Here is a 24,235-nt window from a genome sequence, read left to right as displayed (position 1 = left end):
CACAGGTGCATGTTCATTGAACAAGCATGGGAAACAGGGTTTAAACTCTTTACAATGAAGATCTGTGAAGTTATTTTGTTTTTACGAATTATCTTTGAAAGACAAGGTCCTGAAAAAGGGACGTTTCTTTTTTTTGCTGAGTTTGTGGCGATATACTACCATCTGGTGGCGACTAGAATCAAATGCATTATAGGAACTATAGTATTACAAATTCATGGTCCTAGAAAATAAATATTAGTGCTTAAACAAGTACTTGAAGGTGCCTAATTATTTTTACCGACACAAAGATCCCACCATGTCGAACGAACAAATTATCAGTCGGCATTTATAAAATTGTACTGAAACTTCCTGTTTCCATCACAGCTGTCGTGATTTTTAAAAATACGATATGACTTTACTCGCATAAAAACTGTGGATGGAAACGTGGTTAGTGACCCACTCAACAAGAAATCTAACAAACATTTGACAAAGTCTTTGTTACACAGTCCGCCTCTCGGCTAACATCAGAGAGGATACTTTCCATATAGGTATTAATTATCGTACTTCCAGGAATCGCTGGCTAATCTAGCCAACTGCTTACTGGTAAACACGATGATTTGACTTTGGAACATCTGGCCAGCTATCCCAACTGACCGCAAGATGACGCTATTATTTATTGTTATGGTATGACATTGATTTCTCTCTCACACATACACACAGCCTCTTTCTCAATACACTACCATCATTTCCTAATTTAGACAGATTAGAATGTTCTCACCTCTCTCATGTCACTCACCAGAGAAGAGGGAAGAAGACTGTTAAGGTTGGTGAGTGTAAACGTCAATATTGCAAAGGAAAATTACTTTTTTGGGGATATATTATCACCCCAGTACATTGATATTACTGAGCGTTTGTCATTGCATGTTCAACATCTTATGTACGAAGGTAGCAGTTCAGCAGAGAGTTACAAGAGTCTAAAAGCTACAGGTAAGGTCACAGATTGCCCCTCGCTGCTATGCTTTACCTGCCTGCTGTGTTCGCAGATCTGCTTATATAATAATCATAGATTTTCTGATGAAAATTGACTGTCATGAATGTACTTTCAAAAACGAGTGGTATTCTTCATAGAATTAAAATTAGTTATATTCCTTATAATATACTGTAGAATTTACAGAAGATACAGTACAGGTCAGACTGTACAGGTTCACCTGTAATTGCACTGTCTCAATATGTAAATTATTATACCTTACTCCTATGCCTGTGGTCCTGTGCCATGACATGAATTAGGAGTCATGGAGAAGCTGCTGTAAATGTCAAATAAAGTCTGTTTGTTCAGGGTTATTGCAGTTTCATGAGGAAGATTAGGCTCTCTGATGCCAGTTTCTTAAGTCCACTTCCTGTATATAGTTGCTGTGATGAGAGGGGCCATTGTCACAGGGAAGGGCTCACCAACCCAAGCAGGTGGCCAGATTACAGTACCCATTTCTTACTCGAACCCCGTTAGTTTATCTATTTGAACTATTCTCAGACTTTGGGAATAATTATTTAGTTATTGTATAAAGTTACTGTATTAATTGACTTCCTTACCAGCAGTTGTGAGGTTACTACACTTCATAGTTCTGACTTTATGTTTGATTATTTGGTCAGAGTCAACATGCAGGGGTAATACGTGTCATACAGCTATTGTCTTTCGTAAAATGTAAACAATCGATTTTAGCTGACATGTGATGTATGTAATAGTTTATTCGGTATCATCAGGTAAACCTGTCCGGGCACATTTTTTCATTGGGACCTGTGACGCAGCATAACAGAGAAACAATTCCTTTACTGTAATCCTTTGGCTTCAGTTGTTTGTCTCCACCTCTTTGTCACAGCTAACCTGTATAGCTGTTCTGGAGTGAAGAGAGGCCAGACACAGATGTCATGGCAGACAATGTAAGTTATACTGTAAATCTGTATGTGTGGGTGTGTATGTACTGCTTGAATGTACTATTTGCCTCTTCTTGTGTGTGATTACAGATGTTTAGAGCGATTGAGTGTTGGGCATTTATGTTAGCGATTGTACACATGCCAGAGTTATTTTTGTACACAAGTTATTAAAGTGTGAAGGATGATATTTTGATCCATTGTTTGCATTTTGTATTCTGCACCATAGGAGGATGCATTGCGGGCCATGCAGAACTGTTTCCACAGTCAGTTTAGTGTGGATGAGGCTGAGTACGAGGACATTGAGGAAAACAGGTGTGTTTCTGTTGAACTGTTTTACATGTGAATTTGTGTGTGAAGCCTTCGTCTACATGTTTTGGTTATTGCAAACATGATGAGATAAGGGGAACATTCATGTCCTTGGTGCTTTTGTGGGTGTCTTATATCTCAGGAGAACATCTGTTGATGAAGACAGTATCTATCTTGGCTGCACACTGTCACGATCATTCAACCCTGAAGACTCTGATTTTCACCACTCTTCTGTTATCAAGATGGGCTGGCTGCACAAGACCCCGCCTAAGGGGTAAGAGAGAGGGGTGTGTGTGCTTGTACATGCATGCGTGCATTTGTGTGTTGGTTCATGCATGTGTGTGTGTGTGTATGCATGAGAGTGTAAGTAATCTCTGTTTTATCTGCAGGACCCTTGTTTTCCAGAAGCGTTGGGTGATGTTGGATGCACAGTACCTTCGGTACTTTCAAAATGAGAAGGTCCAGACGTCTTCCATACAGCCACACATAGGTTCACGGATCACACTGTCTACTGTGTAATACCTTACTTATTATAGCCCCTCTTCTTCCTCGTCCTCTCTTTTCCTCAGGAGGTCTACTCAAAACGGATCATAGCCATACTGTCTGTCACTGAAGTGCTTAATGTTGGAGGGCAGAAGTTTGAGGTGGTGACAAGGAACAGGACTTTCTTGTTCCGTGCTGAGAACAACAGTAGGTGTTCAGCCTAAAATAACAATGGTCACAATGAGGAAATATCAGTAATTTGTGGGCGTTATTGATGTAAAGTCTACACCGGTTGTATTCGGTATGCATGTGATAAATACAATTTGATTTGATGTGTGTTTTCAGCTGTCAGGGAGGAATGGGTGTCAGTACTGAAAGAGACTATTCAGCAGCGTCGTAACAGCATGGAGATGCCCCTTATGAACTTCAGTGATACGAGTGGACAGAGTGCTAGGAGAGTCTCGCTCATTAGTAAGCAAGGATTCCTGGAGATGAGTGGACTGCGCTCCAAGCTCTATGTAGTCATCTGTGCCGACAGGGTCTTCCTCTATAGGAACGCTGAGGTGTGTATCTATGGTGCATGTGTGCATGCATTTGTTCTGAAATATATATTTTTAAACGTGCATAAAAGTTCTTTAGGTGACAGGCCAAGGTCTCCATATAAATTATAACACTTAATAATAATGCTAATTTAGGCTTAATTAAATTAGCCTCTAACAACATTTTGGTTTATCACTACATTTTGGCTGTCATTTCTACTTTTTGATGAAGATGTCATTTTCTGTCTGTACAATTCAAGGATGAGATAGCTACAGATATGGTTTTTATGAGTAATTTTCTGAATCAGAAATGAAACAAATTATACTGTGAGGAGACACTTGTATATTTGGGGAATAAACATTGATATCAATAATGATTACTCATGCAGATAAGGATATAGATGATCTAGCTACAGCCAGTCAGTGAATTCCCAATTTATATGATGAGGCTGCCATTCAAACAGCTAAGACTAGCTACATTTTTGAGTTGATAAGAAATAAAAAACCTGTGATGTTCATGTCATCAGGAGCACAGCCAGGGTGTTGGCATCACCTCCATTGAGATGAATTTGGGTACTGTGAAGGGCACAGACAAACGGTCCTTCAACCTCACCACCTTCTACAGGAAATTCAGGTGAGTGAGACTGACCTATGACCCTTTAATGACATCCCACAGTGAAACCCCCTGTGACCTCTGTTCTGTGTGGTTAGGTTTGTGGCCGAGTCAGAGCAGCAGAGGGAGCAGTGGGTTGAGGCCCTGCAAGCCTGTGTCAGTCACTCTCTGTCCAGCAACGCGGTGGCCCAGAAGATCTGGTCTGAGGAGGCCAACCAGCGCTGTGCAGATTGTGGAGCCCCCCAACCAGACTGGGCCTCTGTCAACCTGTGTGTGGTCCTATGCAAATGCTGTGCAGGTACAGAACCATTTCCAGAGGTCGGTCCAGCCTCAGAAACTAATGGATCAAGACTCAAGAGCTTTGATTAGATTCTATAATGATCATATTCAAATATGTCAGGTTAACAAAAATTGTATCACATTGGTATGTTAGGTAACAGTGCCTGGTAGAGGATATTGAAATCTAACTCTCTTTAATCAATTTCTCTGTGGTTTAGGGGTGCACAGGGGTCTGGGCCAGAGTGTGTCCAAAGTCCGCAGTCTGAAGATGGATGAAAAGGTGTGGACTGAAAATCAGGTAGGTACAGTTTCTCATTTGTATTCTATTGTATTATTACATGGATGAGTAACATTACATTCTCACCACCCATATGACTGGCTTCCTCTGTTTATGTTCCTCACACTATGCTTTCTATCTTATTTGTATAATTGTATTATATGTTGTCTTTGAAAAAAATATCTTCTCATTGTTCACCCTGTTAATAAAATGACTAGTCTTTCAGGTCAAGGTTCTAATGTCACTCCCTGTTCATCAGCTGTTCCTGTTGCTAGGTAACAACAAAGTAAACCTTTTCTGGGCAGCTAACATTCCACCAAGTGAGATGCTCTGTCCATCAAGTGACAGTGAGGAGCGCCAGCGCTTTGTTACTGCCAAGTACTGCCAGGGGAAATACCGCCGCTACCATGCACTGTTTGGCCAACAGGAAGCCCTCAACAAAGTGAGGCACTCAGATTTTCTCTAATTTGCTCTCTCTCTCTCTCCATCTGTTTCTCTCAAAAGTTCAGACTTGTCTACTCTGCTCCCTGATTCCCTCTCTACCCCCCCCCCCCTCTATCTCTCTCCCTTCTCTGTCCTTCTCCCTATCTCTCAGGCTCTGTGCAACACCATTCAGACAGGTGATGTATTGGAGACTCTGTCGCTGGTGTTCTCTGGAGCAGATGTGAACTGTTATACAGGTGATCCAGAGCTGCCCAGCCCTGTGTCTATTGCCCAGCACCATGGACAGACACTTCAGGTGGAGTTCCTCGTTCACAACCACAACACAGGTAGGAGCAGTGAAACCAGCCTCATTTATCAAATTCTCTGTAGTCCATGCCTGCAATGTTACATCAATCATATACTTGTGTTGAACACAAATGTATGGGTTGTATTTCTTGTTCAGTAGAGGTGACATCATCAGTATTATATGTTTTTCCTCTCTCCAGAGCTCCCAGGGTCAAGGGCCGGAGAGCACACAATCTTAGAGGCTGCTCTCCCCGTCTCACACACTGGTTATCTGTTCAAGATTGCCTCCTCAACACGAGCAGTTACAGAGCGCAAATCAAAAGGAGGTGGGTCATTCTTGATATTATGTTTGTAAACTAAAAATGTTTGAATTGTTTGGACATGCTTTAGATCTGAATTTCAGATGAACTAGAGAGCAACTTGCAAACTTCCAACCTGATATTCCTTTTTGGTAAGTGACATTGGTTTAATGTAAATTCAGTTACCGTAAGCTAATTGTAGCATTTTGGAACATGTAGATTTTAGTCGTCGCTGGTGCTCTTTGAACCAAGGTACCTTCAGCTACTATGAGAGTGAGAAGAGCTCCAGCCAGAGTGGACAGATGAAGATGAGTGATGTCCTTTGTCTGGTGGTCAATCCCCAAGGGAAACATGGGTAAGACAACACGACAGATGGTGTTTTAATCCAAAACAGTGTGAGCTTCAGAATAATGTTTATATTTGTACAGTATGTATATATACTGCTCAAAAAAATAAAGGGAACACAAAAATAACACATCCTAGATCTGAATGAATGAAATAATCTTATTAAATACTTTTTTCTTTACATAGTTGAATGTGCTGACAACAAAATCACACAAAAATAATCAATGGAAATCCAATTTATCAACCCATGGAGGTCTGGATTTGGAGTCACACTCAAAATTAAAGTGGAAAACCACACTACAGGCTGATCCAACTTTGATGTAATGTCCTTAAAACAAGTCAAAATGAGGCTCAGTAGTGTGTGTGGCCTCCACGTGCCTGTATGACCTCCCTACAATGCCTGGGCATGGTCCTGATGAGGTGGTGGATAGTCTCCTGAGGGATCTCCTCCCAGACCTGGACTAAAGCATCCACCAACTCCTGGACAGTCTGTGGTGCAACGTGGCGTTGGTGGATGGAGCGAGACATGATGTCCCAGATGTGCTCAATTGGATTCAGGTCTGGGGAACGGGCGGGCCAGTCCATAGCATCAATGCCTTCCTCTTGCAGGAACTGCTGACACACTCCAGCCACATGAGGTCTAGCATTGTCTTGCATTAGGAGGAACCCAGGGCCAACCGCACCAGCATATGGTCTCACAAGGGGTCTGAGGATCTCATTTCGGTACCTAATGGCAATCAGGCTACCTCTGGCGAGCACATGGAGGGCTGTGCGGCCCCCACAAAGAAATGCCACCCCACACCATGACTGACCCACCGCCAAACCGGTCATGCTGGAGGATGTTGCAGGCAGCAGAACGTTCTCCATGGCGTCTCCAGACTCTGTAACGTCTGTCACATGTGCTCAGTGTGAACCTGCTTTCATCTGTGAAGAGCACAGGGCGCCAGTGGCGAATTTGCCAATCTTGGTGTTCTCTGGCAAATACCAAACGTCCTGCACGGTGTTGGGCTGTAAGCACAACCCCCACCTGTGGACGTCGGGCCCTTATACCACCCTCATGGAGTCTGTTTCTGACCGTTTGAGCAGACACATGCACATTTGTGGCCTGCTGGAGGTCATTTTGCAGGGCTCTGGCAGTGCTCCTCCTGCTCCTCCTTGCACAAAGGCGGAGGTAGCGGTCCTGCTGCTGGGTTGTTGCCCTCCTATGGCCTCCTCCACGTCTCCTGATGTACTGGCCTGTCTCCTGGTAGCGCCTCCATGCTCTGGACACTACGCTGACAGACACAGCAAACCTTCTTGCCACAGCTCGCATTGATGTGCCATCCTGGATGAGCTGCACTACCTGAGCCACTTGTGTGGGTTGTAGACTCCGTCTCATGCTACCACTAGAGTGAAAGCACCGCCAGCATTCAAAAGTGACCAAAACATCAGCCAGGAATCATAGGAACTGAGAAGTGGTCTCTGGTCACCACCTGCAGAACCACTCCTTTATTGGGGGTGTCTTGCTAATTGCCTATAATTTCCACCTGTTGTCTATTCCATTTGCACAACAGCATGTGAAATGTATTGTCAATCAGTGTTGCTTCCTAAGTGGACAGTTTGATTTCACAGAAGTGTGATTGACTTGGAGTTACATTGTGTTGTTTAAGTGTTCCCTTTATTTTTTTGAGCAGTGTATATTCTATTCGTGTTTCCTGCTGAGTCAGTTATAGTCATTCCTTTGAGCTGTACCATGACTCTGGGAGAGTCTACCTGTTTGGAGAGGATTCCCCTGACACGGTGAGGGAGTGGATCAAGGCCATCGGCAAGGTAACCACACCTCTTTAAAACTAGATTTCAATTAGTATTATGATAGATTGGTAAATGGTAGTTTTATGTCTAGCTACTGTATAGCTATACAGTTATGTATAGCTGCTGCCTTGTCTTGTTGTGTGTCAGGCCCTGGTCCCCCCTGTAGCAGAGGACCTGGTGGGCTGGTCCTTTGAGCGGGTGGGCCGGCTGCGCTACACTGCGGGCCAGAGCTTCCATTGCCCTTACCTGGGCTGGTTCTCCCTGGGGGGCTCCAGACTGCTCCTCCTCCTCCACGGAGAAGACCAAGTGGATAACATCGACCTGCGAAAACTACATGAGCTCTGTGAGTCACACCTGAACCTGGCACAGTGGGGCATACGGTGCATTCAGAAAGTATTCAGACTCCTTTACTTTTTCCACATTTTGTTACGTTACAGCCTTATTCTAAAATGGATTGAATAGTTTTTTTCCCTCATCAATCTACACACAATACCACATAATGACAAAGCAAAAACTGGTTTTTAGACATTTTTGCAAATTTATCAAAAATGAAACATCACATTTATGTACAGTACCAGCCAAAAGTTTGGACACACTGAATCATTCCAGGGTTTTTCTTTAATTTTACTATTTTCTACATTGAAAAATACATTTAAAAAACTATGAAATAACACATATGGAATCATGTAGTAACCAAAAAAGTGTTAAAGAAATCAAGATATATTTTATATTTGAGATTCTTCAAAGTAGCCACCCTTTGCCTGGATGACAGCTTTGCACACTCTTGGCATTCTCTCAACCAGCTTCATGAGGTAGTCACCTGGAATACATTTCAATTAACAGGTGTGCCTTGTTAAAAGTTAATTTGTGGAATTTCTTTCCTTCCTAATGCATTTGAGCCAATCAGTTGTGTTGTTACAAGGTAGGGGTGGTATACAGAAGATAGCCCTATTTGGTAAAAGACCAAGTCCATATTATGGCAAGAACAGCTCAAGTAAGCAAAGAGAAATGACAGTCCATCATTACTTAAAAGACATTAACCTTTATGGGCTAGGTGGGACGCTAGCGTCCCCCCCGTGGTGCACTCCATCAACAGCAGGTGCATTTCAAGAGCGGCAAATTTGAAACCAAATAAATGTCAAAATTCAAATTTTTCAAACATACAACTATCTTACACCCTTTGAAAGATAAACATCTCCTTAATCTAACCACGTTGTCCGATTTCAAAAAGGTTTTACGGCGAAAGCATAAAGTTAGATTATGTTAGGAGAGTACATTGACAATAGCTGTGTGTAATGTTTTGTCAATTCAAAGACAGGGTCACCAAAACCATAAAACCAGCTAAAATGATGCACTAACCTTTTACAATCTCCATCAGATGACACTCCTAGGACATTATGTTAGACAATGCATGCATTTTTAGTTCTATCAAGTTCATATTTATATCCAAAAACAGCGTTTTACTATGGCATTGATGTTGAGGAAATCGTTTCCCTCCAATAACCGGCAGTCAAGTCAGCACCACAAATTAAATAATTAAAATTAGAAAACATTGGTAAAATATTATATTGTCATTTAAAGAATTATAGATTTACATCTCTTGAACGCAATCAACTTGCCAGATTTAAAAATAACCTTACTGGGAAATCACACTTTGCAATAATCTGAGCACTGCGCCCAGAAAAATACGCGTTGCGATACAGACTAGCCGCCATGTTGGGGAGATCTAAAATCGAAAATACTATGTAAATAATCCATTACCTTTGATTCTCTTCATCAGATGTCACTTCCAGGTATCACAGGTCCATAACGAATGTAGTTTTGTTAAAAAAAAGCTCATCATTTATGTCTAAAAATCTCCGTCTTGTTAGCACATGATCTAAGCCCGCCGGACTTCACTTCATGAACGAGGGGAAAAAATATATTTACGTTCGTTCAAACATGTCAAACGTTGTATAGCATAAATCATTAGGGCCTTTTTTAACCAGAACATGAATAATATTCAAGGTGGACGAATGCATTCTCTTTTATAACGTATTGGAACGAGGGTACCCAACATGAACTCGCGCGCCAGAGTCTAATCGGCCATCACCGTTCCATGGCTCTTGTTCGGTCAGATCTCACAGTAAAAGACTCAAAACACTTTGTAAAGGCTGGTGACATCTAGTGGAAGCAATAGGAAGTGCCAAAACATTAATCAACCCCTGTGTGTTTCAATGGCATAGGCTTAAAGGTAATTCAACACATCAGGTATCCACTTCCTGTCAGAAAATGTCTCAGGGTTTTGCCTGCCAAATGAGTTCTGTTATACTCACAGACACCATTCAAACAGTTTTAGAAACTTTAGGGTGTTTTCTATCCATATATAATAAGTATATGCATATTCTAGTTACTGGGTAGGATTAGTAACCAGATTAAATCGGGTACGTTTTTTTATCCAGCCGTGAAAATACTGCCCCCTAGCCCCAACAGGTTAAGGTCAGTCAATAGGGAAAATGTCAAGAACTTTGAACTTTTAAAGTTTCTTCAAGTGCAATCACAAAAAACATGAAGCGCTATGATGAAACTGGCTCTCATGAGGCCTGCCATAGGAAAGGAAAACCCAGAGTTACCTCTGCTGCAGAGGATAAGTTCATTAGAGTTACCAGACTCAGAAATTGCTGGCCAAATAAATGCTTCACAGAGTTCAAGTAACAGACACATCTCAACATCAACTGTTCAGAGGAGACTGCGTGAATCAGGCCTTCATGGTCAAATTGCTGCAAAGAAAACACTACTAAAGGACACCAATGAGGAGAAAAGGTTTTCTGGGGCCAAGAAACACGAGCAATGGACATTAGACCGGTGGAAATCTGTCCTTTGGTCTGATGAGTCCAAACTTGAGATTTTTGTTTCCAACCACCGTGTCTTTGTGAGACGCCGAGTAGGTGAATGGATGTTCTCCGCATGTGTGGTTCCCACCGTGATTCATGGAGAAGGAGGAGCTATGGTGTGGGGTTGCTTTGCTGGTGACACTGTCAGTGATTTATTTAGAATTCAAGGCACACTTAACCAGCATGGCTACCACAGCATTCTGCAGCAATGCCCCATCCCATCTGGTTTACACTTAGTAGGACTATCATTTCTTTTTCAACATTACAACACACCTCCAAGCTGTGTAAGGGCTATTTGACCAAAAAGGACAATGATGGAGTGCTTCATCAGATGACCTGGCCTCCACAATCACCCGACCTCAACCCAATTGAGATGGTTTGGGATGAGTTGGACCGCAGAGTGAAGGAAAAGCAGCCAACAAGTGCTCAGAATATGTGGGAACTCTTTCAAGACTGTTGGAAAAGCATTCCAGGTGAAGCTGGTTGAGAGAATGACAAAAGTGTGCAAAGCTGTCATCAAGGTAAAGGGTGGCTACTTTGAAGAATCTAAAATCTAAAAAATATATATTTTGGTTGACACTTTTTTTGGTTACTACATGATTCCATATGTGTTATTTCATAGTTTTGATGTCTTCACTATTCTTTTACAATGTAGAAAAAAGTGATAATAAAGAAAAACCCTTGAATGAGTAGGTGTGTCCAAACTTCTAACTCGTACTGTAAGTATTCAGACCCTTTACTCAGTACTTTGCTGAAGCACCTTTGGCAGCGATTACAGCCTCGAGTCTTCTTGGGTGTCACGCTACAAGCTCGGCACACCTGTATTAGGTGAGTTTCCACCATTCTTCTTTGCAGATCCTCTCAAGCTCTGTCAGGTTGAATGGGGATTGTCGGTGCACAGCTATTTTCAGGTCTCTCCAGAGATCGGGTTCAAGTCCGGGCTCTGGCACAGTCACTCAAGGACATTCAAAGACTTGTCCCGAAGCCACTCCTGCGTTGTCTTGGCTGTGTGCTTTGGGTCGTTGTCCTGTTGGAAGGTGAACCTTCGCCCCAGCCTGAGGTCCTGAGCGCTCTGGAGCAGGTTTTCATCAAGGATCTCTCTGTACTTTGCTACATTTCCCTTTCCCTCGATCCTGACTAGTTTCCCAGTCCCTACCGCTGAAAAACATCCCCACAGCATGATGCTTCCACCACCATACTTCACTGTAGGGATGGTCAAGGTTTCTTCCAGACGTGACACTTGGCATTCAGGCCAAATCATTTAATCTTGGTATCATCAGACCAGAGAATGTTGTTTCTCATGGTCTGAGAGTGTTTAGGTGCCCTTTGGCAAACTCCAAGCGGGCTGTCATGTGCCTTTAACTGAGGGGTGGCTTCCGTCTGGCCACTCTATCATAAAGGCCTGATTGATGGAATGCTGCAGAGACGGTTGTCCTTCTGGAAGGTTCTCCCATCTCCACAGAGGAACTCTGGACTCTGTCAGAGTGACCATCGGGTTCTTGTTCACCTCCCTGACCAAGGCCCTTCTTCCCCGATTGCTCAGTTTGGCCGGGACGGCCAGCTCCAGGAAGAGTCTTGGTGGTTCCAAACTTCATCCATTTAAGAATGATGGAGGCCACTCAACTTTATCAAGTTGTAGAAACATTTCAAGGATGATCAAAAAAATAAACGATTTTCGCTTTGTCATTATGGGTTATTGTGTGTAGATTGATAGAAAAACATTTATTTAATACATTTTAGAATTAAGGCTGTAACGTAAGAAAATATGGAAAAAGTCAAAGGGTCTGAATACTTTCCCTAACTGTAGGTTAAGGAAGTACTGCAGAGGGAGAAGTGTTTTTATTTTGGTGGACCAAGAATGTTAGTGACATATAAATAACTTTTTAATAGAGCTACTTTGGTTGACAATTGATGTAAAGTGTGTGATGTGCTGTCCCAGCCGTGGAGCAAGAAGCTGCTGCTGTGGTGCTGGTGGACAGAGGCAGGAGGCTGCGTTTGGAGGGGGACAGGAGGCCTGACTTCCAGGGCTGGCTGAGTGGCATCCAGCAGGGTTTAGGGAGAGGAGATGGCCCCCTGGACCAGCAGCAGCTTACTGAGACAGAAGTCCCTGTCATCGTGGACCGCTGCATTAGCTACATCACACAGCATGGTAAGTGGACCTAGCATGGCATCGGTTGGGCCAGATACCTAACAAAAGATGTGCTCTTACCAGCTCCATTATTTGATTCTATCAGTGTCTTTGTAAGCCTGTGTTAATGATATAGTGGTTATGTGTTTACGGGGGTTTTTCCTCCCCATTTCCAGGTTTGAAGTCAGAGGGCATCTATCGGAGGTGTGGTGTGAACTCTAAGATCGCCGCCCTGCTGCTCTCTCTCCGCCATGACGCCCGTCAGGTTCGTCTGAGTGAAGGGGAGCGCCAGGTGGATAATGTGGCCAACGTCCTGAAGAGGTTCCTCAGGGAAGTGGGAGAGGGGGTTTTCAATGGCCATCAGGCCTCTCTGCCATGGCTCCATACCACTAGTGAGTCTGACCTACCCTCATTCTAATACTGGTGGACCACAATGACCACACCACTGCTTTTCACTGCTCGTCTTGGTAGTCGTATCATTGGTAGCCCCATGACAAGGAGTTTTGTGCTGTAATGTGTAGGTGTTTTCTTTTTTGTCCACCAGCTGTCAGTGAGAGAAGAGAGAGAGTGTCCCAGTACCAGGCCCTCCTCCACAGCCTCCCCCCAGTCAACAGAGCCACTCTGGGGGCTGTCATCAACCACCTCTACTGGTTAGCCTCAACTCTCCACCTCTGTCCGCCTGTCCTCTTCTCTTTTCTCTCTTTTACTTCCCTCCATTCTGGTTTGTCTCTTTTCCACTGAACCTGATGAGAATATGAGTTTACATTTGGGACAGTTGTGTTTTATTGACCTGTATGTAGAATTTGTATTGTTTATATATAGATAATTGACTACTTTGTCTTTGAAAGTTCAAAACATGCATCGCTGTTGAGAAATCTCTTGTACAAATCTGTCAATTTTGTTCCCAAAGTGTCCAGTGCTTTGCAGATGAGAATCAGATGAACATGCACAACCTGGCCATTGTGTTTGGTCCCACGGTCTTCCAGACGGACGGCACTGATAACAGCGCAGGACAGGTGGTAGAGGAGCTCATCCAGAACTACCAGGATATCTTCAATGTGAGTGGGTCTGTCTCACACTGATGACATCACTGATTTATAGAAAAATAAATGGAGGGAAATGTACTGTGTTGTCACAAGAAGCAAAATGAAATGTTCTGATCAAATGGATGGATGTGTCTGTCTGTGTGGCAGGTGAATGCCGAGCAGCTTCAGAGGCAGCTGGACATGATCTCTCATGTCATCAAAGCACAGGAAGAACACGCCGAGGAGGTGAGCATACACCTATGGCATGATGACATTTTCAGAACCTCTTGCAGCAGTTGTTTCCCACCCAACTGAAATGATTAAATCCTTCCATGACCTGTCTATCTCTTACTATTTGCTGGATTGAGCATGGCTGTTGGCCTGATGTGTCTCTCTCTTCATTCTGTTCTGTAGGGGAACCCCTCACCTCTCACCATCTGTGGGGTTTACCTGGAGAGGAAGGAGGAGGGCTCTGAGCTGCTGGTTCAGGTCAGCTCCATGTGCACTCACCTTTCACCTTTGACTTTAGAATCCAAATGCAACAGTATGGGGTGTTCTTCTGCAATGCTTTGTGCCCAGATGATCATATAAGTTCCCTTGCTTGCTCCTAATGCTAACCCTGCCCGCTCCTAACGCTAACGCTGCCCGCTCCTAACGCTAACGCTAACGCTGCCCGCTCCTAACGCTAACGCTGCCCGCTCCTAACGCTAACGCTGCCCGCTCCTAACGCTAACGCTGCCCGCTCCTAACGCTAACCCTGCCAGCTCCTAACGCTAACCCTGCCCGCTCCTAACGCTAACCCTGCCCGCTCCTAACGCTAACCCTGCCCGCTCCTAACGCTAACCCTGCCCGCTCCTAAAGCTAACCCTGCCCGCTCCTAACGCTGCCCGCTCCTAACGCTGCCCGCTCCTAACGCTAACGCTGCCCGCTCCTAACGCTAACGCTGCCCGCTCCTAACGCTAACCCTGCCCGCTCCTAACGCTAACGCTGCCCGCTCCTAACGCTAACGCTGCCCGCTCCTAACGCTAACCCTGCCCGCTCCTAACGCTAACCCTGCCAGCTCCTAACGCTAACGCTGCCCGCTCCTAACGCTAACGCTGCCCGCTCCTAACGCTGCCAGCTCCTAACGCTAACCCTGCCAGCTCCTAACGCTAACCCTGCCAGCTCCTAACGCTAACCCTGCCCGCTCCTAACGCTGCCCGCTCCTAACGCTAACGCTGCCCGCTCCTAACGCTAACCCTGCCCGCACCTAACGCTAACGCTGCCCGCTCCTAACGCTAACGCTGCCCGCTCCTAACGCTAACGCTGCCCGCTCCTAACGCTAACCCTGCCCGCTCCTAACGCTAACGCTGCCCGCTCCTAACGCTAACCCTGCCCGCTCCTAACGCTAACGCTGCCCGCCTCCTAACGCTAACGCTGCTCCGCTCTAACGCTAACGCTGCCCGCCTCCTAACGCTAACGCTGCCCGCTCCTAACGCTAACCCTGCTCGCTCCTAACGCTAACGCTGCCCGCTCCTAACGCTAACCCTGCCCGCTCCTAACGCTAACGCTGCCCGCTCCTAACGCTAACCCTGCCAGCTCCTAACGCTAACGCTGCCCGCTCCTAACGCTAACGCTGCCCGCTCCTAACGCTAACCCTGCCCGCTCCTAACGCTAACCCTGCCCGCTCCTAACGCTAACCCTGCCCGCTCCTAACGCTAACCCTGCCCGCTCCTAACGCTGCCCGCTCCTAACGCTAACGCTGCCCGCTCCTAACGCTGCCCGCTCCTAACGCTAACGCTGCCCGCTCCTAACGCTAACCCTGCCCGCTCCTAACGCTAACCCTGCCCGCTCCTAACGCTAACGCTGCCCGCTCCTAACGCTAACCCTGCCCGCTCCTAACGCTAACCCTGCCAGCTCCTAACGCTAACCCTGCCAGCTCCTAACGCTAACCCTGCCAGCTCCTAACGCTAACCCTGCCAGCTCCTAACGCTAACCCTGCCCGCTCCTAACGCTGCCCGCTCCTAACGCTAACCCTGCCCGCTCCTAACGCTAACCCTGCCCGCTCCTAAAGCTAACCCTGCCCGCTCCTAACGCTAACCCTGCCCGCTCCTAACGCTAACCCTGCCCGCTCCTAACGCTAACCCTGCCCGGCTCCTAACGCTGCCCGCTTCCTAACGCTAACGCTGCCCGCTCCTAACGCTAACGCTGCCCGCTCCTAACGCTAACGCTGCCAGCTCCTAACGCTAACCCTGCCCGCTCCTAACGCTAACCCTGCCCGCTCCTAACGCTAACGCTGCCCGCTCCTAACGCTAACCCTGCCCGCTCCTAACGCTGCCCGCTCCTAACGCTAACGCTGCCAGCTCCTAACGCTAACGCTGCCCGCTCCTAACGCTAACCCTGCCAGCTCCTAACGCTAACCCTGCCAGCTCCTAACGCTAACCCTGCCCGCTCCTAATGCTAACCCTGCCCGCTCCTAACGCTAACCCTGCCCGCTCCTAACGCTAACCCTGCCCGCTCCTAACGCTGCCCGCTCCTAACGCTAACCCTGCCAGCTCCTAACGCTAACCCTTCCGCTCCTAACGCTAACCCTGCCCGCTCCTAACGCTGCCCGCTCCTAACGCTAACCCTGCCAGCTCATAACGCTAACCCTGCCAGCTCCTAACGCTAACCCTGCCAGCTTCTAACGCTAACCCTGCCAGCTCCTAACGCTAACCCTGCCCGCTCCTAACGCTAACCCTGCCCGCTCCTAACGCTGCCCGCTCCTAACGCTAACGCTGCTCGCTCCTAACGCTAACGCTGCCCGCTCCTAACGCTAACCCTGCCCGCTCCTAACGCTAACCCTGCCCGCTCCTAACGCTAACCCTGCCCGCTCCTAACGCTAACCCTGCCCGGCTCCTAACGCTAACGCTGCCCGCTCCTAACGCTAACGCTGCCCGCTCCTAACGCTAACCCTGCCCGCTCCTAAAGCTAACCCTGCCCGCTCCTAAAGCTAACCCTGCCCGCTCCTAAAGCTAACCCTGCCCGCTCCTAACGCTGCCCGCTCCTAACGCTAACGCTGCCCGCTCCTAACGCTAACCCTGCCCGCTCCTAACGCTAACCCTGCCCGCTCCTAACGCTAACGCTGCCCGCTCCTAACGCTAACGCTGCCCGCTCCTAACGCTAACGCTGCCCGCTCCTAACGCTAACCCTGCCCGCTCCTAACGCTAACCCTGCCAGCTCCTAACGCTAACGCTGCCCGCTTCCTAACGCTAACGCTGCCCGCTCTTAACGCTAACCCTGCCCGCTCCTAACGCTAACCCTGCCCGCTCCTAACGCTGCCCGCTCCTAACGCTAACCCTGCCAGCTCCTAACGCTAACCCTTCCGCTCCTAACGCTAACCCTGCCCGCTCCTAACGCTGCCCGCTCCTAACGCTAACCCTGCCAGCTCATAACGCTAACCCTGCCAGCTCCTAACGCTAACCCTGCCAGCTCCTAACGCTAACCCTGCCAGCTCCTAACGCTAACCCTGCCCGCTCCTAACGCTAACCCTGCCCGCTCCTAAAGCTAACCCTGCCCGCTCCTAACGCTAACGCTGCCCGCTCCTAACGCTAACGCTGCCCGCTCCTAACGCTAACCCTGCCCGCTCCTAACGCTAACCCTGCCCGCTCCTAACGCTAACCCTGCCCGCTCCTAACGCTAACCCTGCCCGCTCCTAACGCTAACGCTGCCCGCTCCTAACGCTGCCCGCTCCTAACGCTAACGCTGCCCGCTCCTAACGCTAACGCTGCCCGCTCCTAACGCTAACCCTGCCCGCTCCTAACGCTAACCCTGCCCGCTCCTAACGCTAACCCTGCCCGCTCCTAACGCTAACCCTGCCCGCTCCTAACGCTAACCCTGCCCGCTCCTAACGCTGCCCGCTGCCCGCTCCTAACGCTAACCCTGCCAGCTCCTAACGCTAACCCTGCCAGCTCCTAACGCTAACCCTGCCCGCTCCTAACGCTAACGCTGCCCGCTCCTAACGCTAACCCTGCCCGCTCCTAAAGCTAACCCTGCCCGCTCCTAAAGCTAACCCTGCCCGCTCCTAAAGCTAACCCTGCCCGCTCCTAAAGCTAACCCTGCCCGCTCCTAACGCTGCCCGCTCCTAACGCTAACGCTGCCCGCTCCTAACGCTAACGCTGCCCGCTTCCTAACGCTAACGCTGCCCGCTCCTAACGCTAACGCTGCCCGCTCCTAACGCTAACGCTGCCCGCTCCTAACGCTAACGCTGCCCGCTCCTAACGCTAACCCTGCCCGCTCCTAACGCTAACGCTGCCCGCTCCTAACGCTAACCCTGCCCGGCTCCTAACGCTAACGCTGCCCGCTCCTAACGCTAACGCTGCCCGCTCCTAACGCTAACCCTGCCCGCTCCTAACGCTAACCCTGCCCGCTCCTAACGCTAACCCTGCCCGCTCCTAACGCTAACCCTGCCCGCTCCTAACGCTAACCCTGCCCGCTCCTAACGCTGCCCGCTTCCTAACGCTAACGCTGCCCGCTCCTAACGCTGCCCGCTCCTAACGCTAACGCTGCCCGCTCCTAACGCTAACCCTGCCCGCTCCTAACGCTAACCCTGCCCGCTCCTAACGCTAACGCTGCCCGCTCCTAACGCTAACCCTGCCCGCTCCTAACGCTAACCCTGCCAGCTCCTAACGCTAACCCTGCCAGCTCCTAACGCTAACCCTGCCAGCTCCTAACGCTAACCCTGCCCGCTCCTAACGCTGCCCGCTCCTAACGCTAACCCTGCCCGCTCCTAACGCTAACCCTGCCCGCTCCTAAAGCTAACCCTGCCCGCTCCTAACGCTAACCCTGCCCGCTCCTAACGCTAACCCTGCCCGCTCCTAACGCTAACCCTGCCCGCTCCTAACGCTGCCCGCTCCTAACGCTAACGCTGCCCGCTCCTAACGCTAACGCTGCCCGCTCCTAACGCTAACGCTGCCAGCTCCTAACGCTAACCCTGCCCGCTCCTAACGCTAACCCTGCCCGCTTCCTAACGCTAACGCTGCCCGCTCCTAACGCTAACCCTGCCCGCTCCTAACGCTGCCCGCTCCTAACGCTAACGCTGCCAGCTCCTAACGCTAACACTGCCCGCTCCTAACGCTAACCCTGCCAGCTCCTAACGCTAACCCTGCCAGCTCCTAACGCTAACCCTGCCCGCTCCTAACGCTAACCCTGCCCGCTCCTAACGCTAACCCTGCCCGCTCCTAACGCTAACCCTGCCCGCTCCTAACGCTGCCCGCTCCTAACGCTAACCCTGCCAGCTCCTAACGCTAACCCTTCCGCTCCTAACGCTAACCCTGCCCGCTCCTAACGCTGCCCGCTCCTAACGCTAACCCTGCCAGCTCATAACGCTAACCCTGCCAGCTCCTAACGCTAACCCTGCCAGCTTCTAACGCTAACCCTGCCAGCTCCTAACGCTAACCCTGCCCGCTCCTAACGCTAACCCTGCCCGCTCCTAACGCTGCCCGCTCCTAACGCTAACGCTGCCCGCTCCTAACGCTAACGCTGCCCGCTCCTAACGCTAACCCTGCCTGCTCCTAACGCTAACCCTGCCCGCTCCTAACGCTAACCCTGCCCGCTCCTAACGCTAACCCTGCCCGCTCCTAACGCTAACGCTGCCCGCTCCTAACGCTAACGCTGCCCGCTCCTAACGCTAACCCTGCCCGCTCCTAAAGCTAACCCTGCCCGCTCCTAAAGCTAACCCTGCCCGCTCCTAAAGCTAACCCTGCCCGCTCCTAACGCTGCCCGCTCCTAACGCTAACGCTGCCCGCTCCTAACGCTAACCCTGCCTGCTCCTAACGCTAACCCTGCCCGCTCCTAACGCTAACGCTGCCCGCTCCTAACGCTAACGCTGCCCGCTCCTAACGCTAACGCTGCCCGCTCCTAACGCTAACCCTGCCCGCTCCTAACGCTAACCCTGCCAGCTCCTAACGCTAACGCTGCCCGCTCCTAACGCTAACGCTGCCCGCTCTTAACGCTAACCCTGCCCGCTCCTAACGCTAACCCTGCCCGCTCCTAACGCTGCCCGCTCCTAACGCTAACCCTGCCAGCTCCTAACGCTAACCCTTCCGCTCCTAACGCTAACCCTGCCCGCTCCTAACGCTGCCCGCTCCTAACGCTAACCCTGCCAGCTCATAACGCTAACCCTGCCAGCTCCTAACGCTAACCCTGCCAGCTCCTAACGCTAACCCTGCCAGCTCCTAACGCTAACCCTGCCCGCTCCTAACGCTAACCCTGCCCGCTCCTAAAGCTAACCCTGCCCGCTCCTAACGCTGCCCGCTCCTAACGCTAACGCTGCCCGCTCCTAACGCTAACGCTGCCCGCTCCTAACGCTAACGCTGCCCGCTCCTAACGCTAACCCTGCCCGCTCCTAACGCTAACCCTGCCCGCTCCTAACGCTAACCCTGCCCGCTCCTAACGCTAACCCTGCCCGCTCCTAACGCTGCCCGCTCCTAACGCTAACGCTGCCCGCTCCTAACGCTAACGCTGCCCGCTCCTAACGCTAACGCTGCCCGCTCCTAACGCTAACCCTGCCCGCTCCTAACGCTAACCCTGCCCGCTCCTAACGCTAACCCTGCCCGCTCCTAACGCTAACGCTGCCCGCTCCTAACGCTAACCCTGCCCGCTCCTAACGCTGCCCGCTGCCCGCTCCTAACGCTAACCCTGCCAGCTCCTAACGCTAACCCTGCCAGCTCCTAACGCTAACCCTGCCCGCTCCTAACGCTAACGCTGCCCGCTCCTAAAGCTAACCCTGCCCGCTCCTAAAGCTAACCCTGCCCGCTCCTAAAGCTAACCCTGCCCGCTCCTAAAGCTAACCCTGCCCGGCTCCTAAAGCTAACCCTGCCCGCTCCTAACGCTGCCCGCTCCTAACGCTAACGCTGCCCGCTCCTAACGCTAACGCTGCCCGCTCCTAACGCTAACGCTGCCCGCTCCTAACGCTAACGCTGCCCGCTCCTAACGCTAACGCTGCCCGCTCCTAACGCTAACGCTGCCCGCTCCTAACGCTAACCCTGCCCGCTCCTAACGCTAACCCTGCCCGCTCCTAACGCTAACCCTGCCAGCTCCTAACGCTAACGCTGCCCGCTCCTAACGCTAACGCTGCCCGCTCCTAACGCTAACGCTGCCCGCTCTTAACGCTAACCCTGCCCGCTCCTAACGCTAACGCTGCCCGCTCCTAACGCTAACCCTGCCCGCTCCTAACGCTAACCCTGCCCGCTCCTAACGCTAACCCTGCCCGCTCCTAACGCTAACCCTGCCTGTTCTTCTCCCTCAGATCTCCCAGGCAGTGAGTGCTGAGGAGCTAGTGTGTGAGGTCCTGAGACGCGGGAACATCCCTCCACAGCAGGGGGACTATTGGAGCTGCTTCCTGGTCAACGACAACCAGGAGATGGGTAATGGTTTAGAACACCTCAGTTACAGTTGCCAAGTCCCTTTTTAAATGTATAAGCTGAAGTAGGACAGCTGTTGTTAATGAAGTGTGATATCTTTATATTGCACGATGAACGCTAATGCTCAACTTCAAACTAGTGGTGAAATACGATGTGTCTTCTCTGATTCCAACAGAGCGTCCATTGCACTACCAGGAACGAGCGCTGGCCATCTATTTCTCTCTGGGTAAAGACTGTCACCTGGTGGTCAAGAGGAACTGCTACATGGAGGCCATGTTAATCTACATAGGTAAATGCATGATTACCGGTGTATATATTATTATTTTAGCCCAGCCAAGAGCACTTTTGAATAAATGACATATTGTAGATACTTTCTGTAAAGAATAGTATTGACAACAGAAAAGGAATCCGAAGGGAGGGAAGGGGGAAGGCAACGTGTTAATTAATGATATGGTTGAAAATCAGCACAGTGAATTAGAGTTGGATGTCCCCTCCCACAGCTGGCATGGTAGACGTGTCCAGAAACAGCATGATTAAGTTCAGTGATGAGAAGGGTCAAAGGGGGAAGAGAACCTTCTGCAGACGTCTCTGTGTACTCGATGGCACCTCTCTCAGGCTCTACAAACAAGTAAAGGTAATAGAGGATGGAAGGAGGATGTGTAGGCCTATTCTGTGACTGTATGAAGTACCTACAATATGTGGCAGTATAGCTACAATTGTCCATCTTTACTAGAGTACTCAGCCTGAGAGGGAATGTCAAGTCCATGCTCTGAAAGTCTACTATGGCATCAAGAAGAGGCTACAGCCACCATCATGGTGAGAGTCAACCAGCAACGCTCCAATGACTACTGGTCTATTTTCTTAGCCCTATTTGATGTTCCATATCAGATGTCCATATCATGTAAGTTCCCTCGTCTTCTTCTAGCTGGGGGATGACTGTAGTGTGTGAGCAGGCAGAACGAGACAAACAGCAGTGGTGAGTATCTTTAGTAGCAACTAAAGATAGTTAAACCGTAGTAACTAGTGCACTGAGGATCATGGTAAAGGTAAACCGTAGTAACTAGTGCACTGAGGATCATGGTAAAGTAAACCGTAGTAACTAGTGCACTGAGGATCATGGTAAAGGTAAACCGTAGTAACTAGTGCACTGAGGATCATGGTAAAGGTATAGCCTCTATCGCTCACCCCCTCCATCTTCCCTCTCGCAATCTTCTTAGGTACCTGTGCTGTGAATCAAAGAACGAATTGATCGAGTGGCTGGCCACTTTTATGAACCTCCAGGTAGTGTCCTTTTGTGTGCACTGTAACATATTCTACTTTCCTCAGCTCTTTATTTGATTTATTTTTTCATTTTATTTTTTCATATAGCACAATAGTGACCTGTGGCCTGCAGCTTCCAGGCCAGATTCCTGATCTGAAATAACCTAATCCTGGTTTTCCACCCAGAAGTATCTTCCAGATACTTTGTCGCATCTTCAATTCTTCTCAAAAATATTTTTAAACAAGTTTTTATTTTAAGTTAATAACCACAAAGTATGTCTTTCTCTGTTATAATGGTTGAGTTGACCCTATTTATAACCCACAGCTACAGTATAGCCCTCACCCATTATACCCAGCAAGAGCAGAGACAGTTTCATTCTACAGTATAGCCCTCACCCACACCCATTATACCCAGCAAGAGCAGAGACAGTTTCATTCTACAGTATAGCCCTCACCCACACCCATTATACCCAGCAAGAGCAGAGACAGTTTCATTCTACAGTATAGCCCTCACCCACACCCATTATACCCAGCAAGAGCAGAGACAGTTTCATTCTACAGTATAGCCCTCACCCACACCCATTGTACCCAGCAAGAGCAGAGACAGTTTCATTCTACAGTATATTGAAATGAAAACATACAGGCCTGAGGGTAATAGTAGGGGAGGCAGTTTAGAACTATACTACAACAACAAACTCAAACAAAAATATTAGAGGCACGTGAGAAAAATAATCTAAACACCATGTTAACTTTGAAGTTCCCTTTGATTGGGACGTAATGACAAGGTTGGAGAGCTGCAGTCGTAAAGCCATCTAAGTTTAGACACAGAGCATTCTGTTCTTGTTATTATGGTAACAGTGGTGGTCAGTAATTATTGGAGAGCAGGATTTCAACCCTGTCATGACTCAAGATCACAGCTTGTTGCATTACAGTGATATGCAGTTTATATCACTTTAATTAATTGACTAATCCTTTAACAGTACCTTAACATAAAAATGAATCTGAGGTAAGGCTAGCTAGACACCGCCCTTCGAGCAGCCAGAGCAGGGAAAGAAGACTGATCTTGTTGCTGTTGTCCAGTGCCTGGCTGGTCGAAGCCCAAGAGGTTTCTCTTTCTTTAGGCTGATTATGAATTGTTATCTGAATACCTTATTGTGATTAAGCAAGGTTGATGTCATTCAACATTTAAACTGTGTCTTTTGAAAACAATGTGTATAGTTTTTATATTTCTTAAAATCATTATCCTACCATTCCTTTGATGTCTGAAGTCAGGATGCTTTGGCACTTTAAATCCTGTTTGACTTGTTTGGTAGATTTTTCTATTGTGTTATTGACTGTACGTTTGTTTATTCCATGTGTAACTCTGTGTTGTTGTTTTTGTCGCACTGCTTTGCTTTATCTTGGCCAGGTTGCAGTTGTAAATGAGAACTTGTTCTCAACTGGCCTACCTGGTTAAATAAAGGTGAAATAAATAAATAAAAAGCCAAAGCATTGACGATTTAATATATCCAGTCCTACTGTAGAAGATGCTCAGAAATAAAAGGGCTGTCAGATAGTTGTTGAGGATTTCTCCTTCAGAGCTATATCACCATAGAAACACAAAATGTGATTATTGGCACACCCTAGATCTCTGTTGGCAAATTGTTTGTTTTAGCCTTTGATATGTCTATGTGTGGAAATATGGCTCGCCTAAAACACTGTACTAGGTAGTCATTATATTGTTATTCTCTTCGGTTATATTGTAATGTTAATGTACCTTAAAGGGTTTAGGACTGGGTCTCTGGCATGTTGCTACAGCACATTAAATACCCCCCCCCCCCACCACCACCACCACCACCACCATTCTCAATCTCCAATAAAGTTTTATTGGTGCTCTTGTGGGGCAAAGTGCCTCTCGCTCAATAAAAAGGCTTTCTAATATCCTTTTATTTTTCAGCTGTCTGTCATTAGACGTGAGGCTGTGTGGGTAATGGCTTTACATTAGGAACTCAGGGCTGG

At 48.3% G+C, this 24,235-nt stretch overlaps 1 protein-coding gene across 4 annotated transcripts; it reads left to right on the top strand.

Annotated features, from left to right (window-relative positions):
• Positions 1 to 453: 453 nt before the first annotated feature.
• On the top strand, positions 454 to 22,592 carry LOC106603376 (arf-GAP with Rho-GAP domain, ANK repeat and PH domain-containing protein 1). Of its 4 annotated transcripts, none has more exons than XM_014196963.2 (30): positions 456 to 802; positions 925 to 966; positions 1,854 to 1,914; positions 2,135 to 2,220; positions 2,357 to 2,488; positions 2,604 to 2,673; positions 2,784 to 2,904; positions 3,043 to 3,260; positions 3,764 to 3,870; positions 3,948 to 4,147; positions 4,347 to 4,426; positions 4,665 to 4,847; positions 5,001 to 5,175; positions 5,335 to 5,460; positions 5,653 to 5,788; positions 7,485 to 7,587; positions 7,717 to 7,912; positions 12,382 to 12,591; positions 12,747 to 12,962; positions 13,115 to 13,220; positions 13,481 to 13,628; positions 13,764 to 13,841; positions 14,010 to 14,084; positions 20,863 to 20,980; positions 21,153 to 21,266; positions 21,478 to 21,611; positions 21,711 to 21,793; positions 21,903 to 21,953; positions 22,195 to 22,258; positions 22,346 to 22,592. In XM_014196963.2, exons 3-30 carry the CDS (start codon positions 1,903 to 1,905, stop codon positions 22,388 to 22,390), a joined length of 3,387 nt encoding a protein of 1,128 aa, XP_014052438.1. In that variant the 5' UTR covers positions 456 to 802; positions 925 to 966; positions 1,854 to 1,902; the 3' UTR covers positions 22,391 to 22,592. The 4 variants fall into 4 exon arrangements, 3 of the variants coding, with proteins under 3 accessions (XP_014052438.1, XP_014052440.1, XP_014052437.1); XM_014196965.2 differs by having other exon boundaries at positions 456 to 806; positions 929 to 966; XM_014196962.2 differs by having other exon boundaries at positions 456 to 806.
• Positions 22,593 to 24,235: the final 1,643 nt, after the last annotated feature.

This window comes from Salmo salar, chromosome ssa04 (assembly GCF_905237065.1).
Source record: "Salmo salar chromosome ssa04, Ssal_v3.1, whole genome shotgun sequence".
Taxonomy (NCBI): Eukaryota; Metazoa; Chordata; class Actinopteri; order Salmoniformes; family Salmonidae; genus Salmo; species Salmo salar.
This window is presented reverse-complemented; position numbering and strand designations above follow the sequence as displayed.

Bases quoted from the DNA above. Each gene is read 5' to 3' on its own strand.
- LOC106603376 (XM_014196963.2), top strand. The intron at 13,629-13,763 runs GTGAGTGGGTCT...TCTGTGTGGCAG, and splicing joins ACTACCAGGATATCTTCAAT to GTGAATGCCGAGCAGCTTCA. The intron at 14,085-20,862 runs GTCAGCTCCATG...CTTCTCCCTCAG, and splicing joins GCTCTGAGCTGCTGGTTCAG to ATCTCCCAGGCAGTGAGTGC.